We start from the raw sequence: 10,172 nt of genomic DNA on the forward strand, positions 1-10,172 counted from the left end.
GGTAAGCATAACTCAGACTTAGTTCAACTCACTCAAATTTTCTATAAGTCGCATACAGGGTTGGTTCTGGACATGTGTAAGGTGCCAAAATGTATAACACTTCTTAAATTAAGTAGCCTTAAATATTTATCGATGTTATTTTGCCCTACCTTTAACCAAAAACGTTGTCTGAAATAACGATTTCCTATACTCTAATTTTATTCAATTCTTGACTTTATCTTTGACCATAAAAACGTTGTTTAAGGCAGCATTTTTATTAGTTCTTTTTTTTTCTCTATCTTAACTTATAAATACATACTTTTGCAATAAAATAAATTCACATATTAATTTTCATCAAATTTCTCATTCAAGCACCAACAATATAACAATGTAAATAATTATACAAATATATAGAATTGTCCATGACCTATAAAGTTATATACATAGTCTAAGAATCAGCAGTAGATGTATCGTCCTCATAATCGTTGCCCTTTTCTACTAGATATGTATCCCATATCATCTATGAAATAAAACAATGATTAGTTGCAAGTAAGAAGCGAAATAAAGAATTGTGAATTGAAAAGCAATTAATGTAACTACTCACTGGTCATCGCGTAAGAAATGTACAACTCGTGCGGTGTGAGAAAATGCCAATTGCGGCACGAGCCATCTCAATCAATATGGCTTGTCCTCTAGAGGATCCACCAACTCAACACGGAGAAGAATAGGTTACCCGTTATCTCCCCAAAAGTAATATATTTTTATATCCACAACTGTATAATACAAGTAAGCGTGAGAGCTTCATAATAATGTAAATATAAATATGGTTTTTTACTACCGGTAAAATGACCAGTTGACCCTAAATGTTAGTAGTTGATTTCCCTCTATTGATCGAATGTAGAGCAAAGCAAGTGCGGCCTTGGCCCATCAATAGGATGTGATATCACGCCAGTCTCGGTCAAAGAACTCTAGAAAGATCCCTTGCATCTCGTTTTCTCAAGGTTTGATTCTCTTAAAAAAGAAACATTTGGAGCTCGATTGCTCTACAGCTATTTTTTTCATGTTGATTCTTTTTTCTAAATTGTAATGCTTTAAAACTATATTTCAATATTTTCAATTCAATGTGATTATAGTTTCGATCTACAAAGCAATATAAGCTTTAACAATGGGTATTTTTGAGATTAATAAAAATTTTACTGAAATTTTCAATTATTTCATTGTTCTGTTTTCTTATGTTTGATGATAATGGACGAAGCTTTTCAATAAATTTATGAATAAAAAATTCTAATGGCATTGCTTTTTGTATAAAGTGTTGGATATTCTAAGTTTTATGCTTTGGACATTTTGCTTGCATATAATATTTAATTGTTTGAACTTTAAAGAATATATGTATCTTGACAGGTTTATATATTTTCAAGCATAAAATAAATACTCATGATGTATTAGACTTATTTAAAAAATAATTTTAAACTCGTTAAGACTTTTGAAAATTTCTCTACAATCACAAACCTTCTACTAGTATGTGTGGCCATCCTTTTATACGTCGTTTGTCAAAAGAAGAGATTTTAGATGTTTAGATGTTAAAAAGATGAGTATGGTAGGAATTCAACCTCGCCAAATATTGTCGTCTCTTCGACAAAAAGGATATGAATCTTCAATCAATATAGAGGAACAATTATAACATAAAGGCAAAGATTTTTCAAGATAATTTAGATGGTCGGTCAATGTCAGAAGCTCTATTTGATGAACTTAGTCATAGGGGGTTTATTTATAACTACAAACATGATGATGGAAGACATTTAACACATGTTTTTTTCTCATCCAAAGTCCATTTTAACAAAATCATTTTCCAATGTTTATTTATGTTATGGATTGCACTTACAAGATTAATAAATACAAGCAATCTTTACTTGGTATAATTGGTGTATCATATTTTAACAAATCTTTTATTCATGCTGTACATTCCTAGAAAAAGAGACGGTTGAAATTTATATGGGCTTTACAAATGTTTACTAACATTAGGGTGACTCAACTGAACACTTGATTATTGTGACAAACAGAGAGTTAGCCTTGATGAATGCTATACAATTCGTTTTCCCAACTCTGTCCATATTTTTGTATGTGTGGAATGATTTTATGTCGACATGGAATACAATCATATATGCTCAAACAGAAGAAATATTTAATAAAGCTTATGCTTATTTTAGAGTCTTACACATGGAGAAGAAAACATTGGAATTCCTCACAAGTATCGTATCCCTTTCTTTGAGAATGTTGTTGATCACGTATCAACTTTTGCAATGAATAAGATTTTTGAGAAATTTGTAATGGTAAAATTTGACAAGGTTAAAGCCACACATTTGGGACACTTTCAATCTACAGTGAGACTACCTTGTGCTCATATGATGTATGACTGGAAAGAAAAATCTTTATATTCGGAATCCATACATCCACAATGGAGGATTGATGTAAGGTCATTTGATGCTTGTGTTGGACAAAAAAAATGGTGGTGATAATGCAATCACTGAATTAACAGAGATGTTGTGTAAAAGGTACCAAAAGATGCCTATTTATTAGGATGAAATAAAAGAAAAAAAAAAAAACTATTTCTTATGCTGAATGCAAAGGAACCTATGCTATCACAACCAATTATCAAACCTTATAATGGAACCTATGCTAGTTGGCTCTAGTTGCACTTCCTTGAAGGATGTGGAACAAATTAGAATTTGCAATTTTTTTGTACAGTTAACAGCTAGGTGGATGTACTATGCTCACATAATGCATTAGTTTTTCTTTTATTGCAAGAGAGTGATTAATAAATTAGAACAATGGCTACAATTTGTTCGTTTCTTTAGTAAGTCCATGAATCACTATACATTCAATTGATTTTAATTTGATAGGAAAAAGCCAGGGTACTATTTCAGATGTACTAGCCTTGAAACTAGAGTATTTTGCCTAGAGGTATTCAAAACAGATCCGAAAATATAAAATTTACCCGATTTTGAAACCAAACCCAACTTGCAAAATAATTTATAATTATGTAAAAAACAATATCGACACAACACCTAATTTCAAACTAATCCGAAATTAACCCGATAATTCGAATGAACACCTCTAATTTTGCCTTGACAAAATCACCAACCTAGGGGACACATACAATAGGTGAGGTAATTTTAAAATTAAAATAGTGAGATTATTATCAACAGATTTACCACATATATTAATAATGTCTATTTATTCAAACTCACTTAATAAGTTTAAACATGATTAAGTTAATTTAATTTTTTAGAACTTCTAATAATCTACTCGATGGCAAGCATGCAATTTATGGAACATTTTAGCATGGATGGTAAAGTATATTTAGTATTGTGGAAATTAATACTCGGCACTTTTATGGCACGTGCACTGCGTTTTAAAAATGTTACCAACACACTTCAATATATATTCTAATAAAACCAAATTTTTACTATAGCTATTATGGACTATGGTCAATAGTCAATACACTCAAAACATACAAAAAAAAAATATATATAAAGGTTTTCAAAAAATGACAAAAACAAAAATAAACTAAACTAAAAGAATTAAATAACACATCACTTTCTCACAAATTCATAACTTATAGAAATAAATGTATTATTTGTAAAGCTAAAGACTACCTCCAATTTAATGAAACCAAATTGAAAAATAATTAAATCTTAAGCTAAATTAAATAGAAACATATAACTGAATACTACCATATATCGATTACTAAACGATCTACTATTTCATAAATGCAATTCAGAAACACAAAGTCACAAAATCAAAAGCTTGAAAGGTTTAGAGGACCGGAATAGAACGAATACCCTGCATAGATCAAGTAGAACATTTAAAAAAGGGACAAGAGAAGCTACAATATATGATCCCACCAAAATTCATCTACCAAATCTCTTGAAATTGTATTGTTAATCATCGACTTCCTTAACCGCACACCACATCAAGAAAAGAAATCACTGCAAACATAAGAACAAGTCTTAATTGATTGTGTTCAACCTTAGGCTATCAAGTATACAAGAAAAATTAGGGCACCTGCTGTGTTTGTTGGTAATTTCCATATCCAGCCGCATAATTTGCATAATACATGTTAGGATCCTGAGGAGCTGCTGCATATCCATAGGCATCGTATCCCTGAGGATATCCGTAATATGCTCCATTCCACTGAGCCTGACTAGGTTGTGCCTGAAATCATCAGCAAACATCACTTGCCATCTAGGGAAAAAATTCACATGGATGCATCAGGATAAAGAAAGTGGCATACCTGTTTACTTGACGGACTACGGCCCCAAGAAAGCCTTACATTTTGTGAACCTATTGTGGCTCCATTCAATGCTGCCAATGCTTGCTCAGCTGCAGCTCTAAAAATTTGAGAGTAACATACAATCAGACTGAGATTCAAAAGGCATGCATAAGATTACAATCAAAATGGGTTTAGGGCCCACATAACTAACCTGCTTGCAAACTGCACAAAACCACAACCCTTGCCTACTGGTATTTTCACATGAACCAATTCACCATATGAGCTGAACACTTGTCTTAACTGATCATCAGTAACATTGGGGTCCAAACCACCAACAAATATCTACAACCGTAGAAAGAATATTAGAATTGTAATGAGAGCAATTACATCAACATAAAAATGCAGACTACCCACAGTAGTGTTATTGGGATCATTTGCGCCTGGATTTCCCTGTGCATTCTGATAAGACTCTGCAAATGGAAACAGAAAAGAAGAAAATGTAACAAAACAGAAACAGCAAATTTCAGTCCATTGCCACTGGAGAAAAACAAGATAAATTCCTCAAACAAGACAATTGACATATACAACAAAGGGCAAAGAAGATGCACAAGCAAAGCAGTGTAGAATGTTTTCAGCATTACATAAGAATTTAGAACAGAGTTCAAAAGTTCAGACTTGTCAGAAAAAGTAGAAAGTATAGCACTTATAAATCAAGGAATGAAAAAACAGACCTTTAAATAAAATAATGAGGGCAACGTCGCAAACTTTTCACGCAAGGGTGAAAACAACAGAGAACAAGCAACCATATCATAATAGCAATCAGTTGAAAAGTACATGAAAAGTTATGCAGTTTACAAAGTATATGCATGGAAGCTGTTAGGTACCACAACACAAAACGTGCAGACAAATCATCCTAGGTCTAGCAAAGCCAGAAGATAACAAGTGAAACCATCAGCAATTACTAGCTCTATCAAAAACAAAAAGGCAACAAGTGATGCACTCGCAAACATATTATAATTTTCCACTGAAAATGAAGTAATATGACAAGTAAACAGCAGATTAGTGATACTGAAATTGACAGAATATCAACCAAATAATGCCAAAGAAAGTAAAGCTCATAGCAAGCCCAATTTTCATATTCATTTCAAGTACTCAATACAAGAAGCTCCAAAACAACTTCAAAAACTGTAATGATGATCACCAACTTCTAAGTTGAGCCACTACTGATTTAATCAAAGGTCACCAAGCCAAAAATAACCAATACAAAGAAACCAAGTATTCGAATTTTAGGAACCCTGGCCATTATCAGTACTAAATAAGGGACTCAAAAACATTAGAGTACAGACCAATAAGCACCCATTGTTCACAAAGCAATCATGAGAATAAAACCAAAGAGAAGATATGAAAAAAAATAATCATAAAAGAGTTGAAGTTCTCGGTCAATTATTAAGGCAGAAGTCCTGAAACTATAAACTAGCCTCGTGGAGACAGCAATGTGCAGCAGGATAAAATATGTAAAAGCAATAATGCAAACATACTCTGATATTAGCGAAAAGTTTATGCCTTTGCTGAAGCTGAATAAGATGACATTTCATCTCAATTATAAAAGGCGCAAGGAGCTTTAAGGCGCTTAATGTCCTTGTAGCCTAAGCTCTAGGTACCAGCGTTTGGGTATGAAGCCAAAAACAAGCTTCAAAATCCACTAAAAGTACCGAAAAGAAGAGGTGAAAAAAAGAAGGGAAGACATGACGGGTATTCGCATCTTATTTAGAAGCTAAGACCAAAAAGTTTTTTTAGGCACTCTAAGGTGCTTGCATTTAAGCGCTAAATGGTGCTCTGTAAGTTAGGAATTGCCTTGCAAAACCCTATTAAGGCGCTCATCCAGTCCCCAACCCAAGGCGCCAGCCTTTGGCTAACCTAGGCTAGATAATTAGACTAATCAATTCATACAGCACACCTTAAAAACTAGCCATTTAGTCTTTCCCTTATCTATAAGGTTATAAGCTACTTTTCTCAAGTATCAAAAAGGTATGTAAAAATCATCAATCGGGACAAGGAATCAATAGCACGATGTACAAAATTAATCAAGACAAAAATGCTTTCAAAATGAATAACTAACCTATTAGGTTATAAGCTACTTTGCTCAACTATCAAAAAAGTATGTAAACATCATCAATAGGGACAAGGACTCAATAGCACGTTATACAAAAATTAGTTAAATGCTTTCAAAGAAAAAACCCATAAATTTTCTAACACCTGTTTGAAGGTATATGAGCAACAAAACGTTAGAACATTGTCCACCAACATTTAAAACGGCTTAAAATGTAACTGCAACAAAGAGACCAGGTGGTCTAGGAAATTTAAAGGAACTGAATCAAACTGATAGTTAAAAAGGAGCACTTTTAAACCTCATTCAATGTGCTTTAAGAGTAATTGAATGAAAAAAATAAATTATGATGTAGCATAACAAATGCTTCGAGAATTGAATTAAAAAACATTGAACTTCTTGGCATTAAGAAAATGACTGACCTAAAATGAGGCCACGCAATAAAGTGGAATCATTTCAGCTGAAGTCAATTCCAGGCCCCCAATACGAGAGCCTCTTGGTGTCCTGCTTTGAGACAACATGAGATTTATAAGCGCTTTCCGCAAGTTTTTTATTAGAATTATCTTGCCGAAGATATAAAGGTAAAATGGAAGGAAAGGACTAATATTGAAAGGGTTCATAAATAGGATCTCGCTAGCTTAAGTGAACAAAATTGCATTCTAAAGAGTATTCACATATCAGAGAAGCATCAACAAATGGCACTCAAACAATAATAACATCAAAACAAGGCAAGGAAAGACCAAATAAAGACCAAATGTATACCATTCTGCTGAACATTGGCAGATTTTTTATTGGCAGCTGCGCCAATCCTCATTGGCCTGGTTGACAAGACAACTCCATTCATTTCAGTCATCGCACGTTGTTGGTCACTCTCGTCGGCAAACATCACAAATCCATACCCTTTAGAACGCCCTGTAATATGATCAGTAATAACCTTTGCACCCTTAACAGACGAATAATGAGTATGGAATGCATCTTGAAGCATAACATCAGTAACATCTGCTGCTAGATCTCCAACAAAAACTGTGTAATCGGAAGCATCATCTTGGCGCCTCTGACCAGCACCAAGTGTTGCCCAATTCAGTCTGAAGGCCTGTTCAGTTTGTGGCATCAATGTACCATTGTACGTAGTTAGAACCCTTTCAGCTGCAGCTCGGTTAACAAATTCTATAAAACCATAACCTTCTGAAAGACTGGTTTGCTTATTTCGGATAACCTTCACATTTACAACCTGTATAACACAAATTTAACAAAAAAGAGTGAGTTTAGTCGAGAAAATAAAATGAACAAGGACTTTGCAAGAGGAAAATAAGAATAGTAAATTACAGTCATCAACCCTTCAAAAATAAATAGTATCAGGGGGTACATTCATACACGTAGACGCTAACTTGGCTACATCAAGGAACTAAAAGGCGCACTCCCAAAGTACTCAGCGTAGGACAAGTTTAATTTTCCAAGTATAAGAAATCCAATTAACTCATATCAACGGAAACCAATATGCGTTGATTTTTATGTTTCACTTCAACATCTCCATTGCATACATTGCCATCAATTACAGAACCACCTATGAAATCCCAACCCATCATTTCTACTCCATTAAAAAGGTTCGGCCACAGAAGATCTTTGTGTCATTACATAAAACCATAATATTGTCTAACATTCACAGCAAAAAGATGTGGGCATGTGGCTTCGTGGTTACAAGTTAATTTTCAGACTAGGTGTTGGAGTTCAGATCTCTACCTCAAGAATCAAGATCCGCCATTGGAACCAAACATTCTTCAATTCAATCGTACAAACAGTTTAAACAAAAATTTGAATACTTGAAGTTTTTCAGATTATTCGCCAAGATTTTTAAACAAATAAATCATTTCAAGAACACCCAAAAAGATTGGAAGAAAAAACAAGTACAAATTATACCTCTCCTGAAGCAGCAAAACAACTATGAATATAAGTTTCATCCATCCAATACTGTAAATCACCGATCCAAAGCGAACGAATCTCATCAGGATTGGCAGCAGAAGACATGGAATACTGCTGAGGCGGAGCCTGTGGAAGCTGAGGAGGAGGCATACCCGACTGTTGTTGAGGAGGCCACATCTGAGGCGGATAAGATGGTTGTTGAGGCTGTTGAGGAGGTGGAGCCATCATCATCCATGGCTGCTGCTGCGGTGGCTGGCCGTATTGAGACAGTGGTTGTTGCTGAGTTGGATCGAGTTGGGGGGGCATGGGAGGCGGAACAACGCCGGCGGATGGTTGATGCATATTGTTTGATTTAGGGAAAGGAAACCCTAGATGGAGAGTTGTGGAGAGCGCGAATAGGAGGAGAAAAGAAAATAGATGTTGGGAGTTTCCTTTTCCTAACCCTCGGATACACAATTGTGTGAGAGGAGATATTTCGTATGTCAGTGAGGCGGTCTATTTATTCTCGACAATGATTTTGCCCTTCATTCATATTTTTATCGTATTGAGTTGAAAAGTTGTAAGCGTGTTCGGCGTATTTGACTGTATAGAGTCTTAAAAATTAAGGAATTTAATATTAAATTAGTTAATATATATGTTATATGTTTAAAGATATGAAATTATTAGAAAATTATTATTATTTTTAAATTGTACAAGGCCTTTATAGAATTTGTCAAGTTTTACTCCGCCTTTAAAATCTGATGTTAGGATTGTTAGGCAACTTAATTTAATATTTTTAACCGTTAATATCTTTGATTAATATATTTTAAATTATAAAATATAAAATATAGATTTTTGTTATTCAAAAATTACGTTTTAATACGAATCTAAAAATATATTCAAATATGAGCATGTTCGATATTTTATGATTTTTTTTTTTAAATTTTAAAGTCATATGGTACGTGTCATATGTTAAAAACTGAAAATCACTTTGTTTGGTGTCGTTTTGTATTGTTTTTTTTTTTTTTTTTTTTTTTTTTTGTTTTCAAGAACAAAAAACAAACCAAACATGATTTAGCAAAATTGTTTTTGAAAAATAACTTTTGGTCATTTTTTCCAAAATCACAACAAAAATATGAAAATCACATAATATTTAATAGGGGTGTCAAACAGGTCGGGTTGGGTCGTTTTCAGGTTCGGGTCATATATAAATGGGTCAATAGACCCTTGACCTGAACCTGACCCATTTAATTAAATGGGTCAAAAATTGAAACCCCGACCTGATCTGTTGCAGGTCGGGTCAACCTGAAAATGACCCATTTAACCTGCTTTTTTTTTCAGGTCATTCAACCCATATATTTGACCCATTTGACCCATTTGACCCATATATTATATTCACATTTCATAATAAAATTAAACATGCTTCAAAATTCTTAAAAGTCTTCAAAAGTTAACAAACATCAAACAAGCAAAATAGCACAACAAAGTATCATAATTAGTTTCTAGTTTCTACAAATCATTATAATCTAAAATATGGTGGCTGAGGAAGATACTTTTGAGCTGAATTCATGTTGATCGAAACTTTGACATGGACTTGGACTAGGGTAAGATATGTCTTCTTCTTCTTCAACTTTAATCTTCATTACCAACCCACAAAGCTCATCCAATTGTGATTCCATTTTTGCTTCATTAACAAACAAAAATATAAGTTATCAAACAAACCAAAACCAATATTAACTTAAGACATATTATGATATAGAAAATTACCTCCTTCAAATGTCCAATCCTTTAGACAAACAATAGCTTGGACAATATTTGGCTTCAAAGCACTTCGATAGCAATCAAGTACCCGACCACCAATGCTAAAGGCAGATTCGAAAGCCACGGTAGATATAGGAATGGCAAGAATATCTC

General features: G+C 33.6%; 1 protein-coding gene across 1 annotated transcript; it reads right to left on the bottom strand.

The window, feature by feature from the left end:
* Positions 1-3,727: 3,727 nt before the first annotated feature.
* Positions 3,728-8,836, bottom strand: LOC130796737 (polyadenylate-binding protein RBP45-like). The gene is made up of 7 exons (XM_057659110.1): positions 8,277-8,836; positions 7,122-7,590; positions 4,667-4,722; positions 4,464-4,594; positions 4,274-4,370; positions 4,045-4,194; positions 3,728-3,968 (listed from the first exon to the last, which is right to left on the bottom strand). Exons 1-7 carry the CDS (start codon positions 8,619-8,621, stop codon positions 3,966-3,968), a joined length of 1,251 nt encoding a protein of 416 aa, XP_057515093.1. The 5' UTR covers positions 8,622-8,836; the 3' UTR covers positions 3,728-3,965.
* Between the last annotated feature and the right edge of the window lie 1,336 nt (positions 8,837-10,172).

The sequence above is a fragment of the Amaranthus tricolor genome, chromosome 12, assembly GCF_026212465.1.
Source record: "Amaranthus tricolor cultivar Red isolate AtriRed21 chromosome 12, ASM2621246v1, whole genome shotgun sequence".
Lineage (NCBI taxonomy): Eukaryota > Viridiplantae > Streptophyta > Magnoliopsida > Caryophyllales > Amaranthaceae > Amaranthus > Amaranthus tricolor.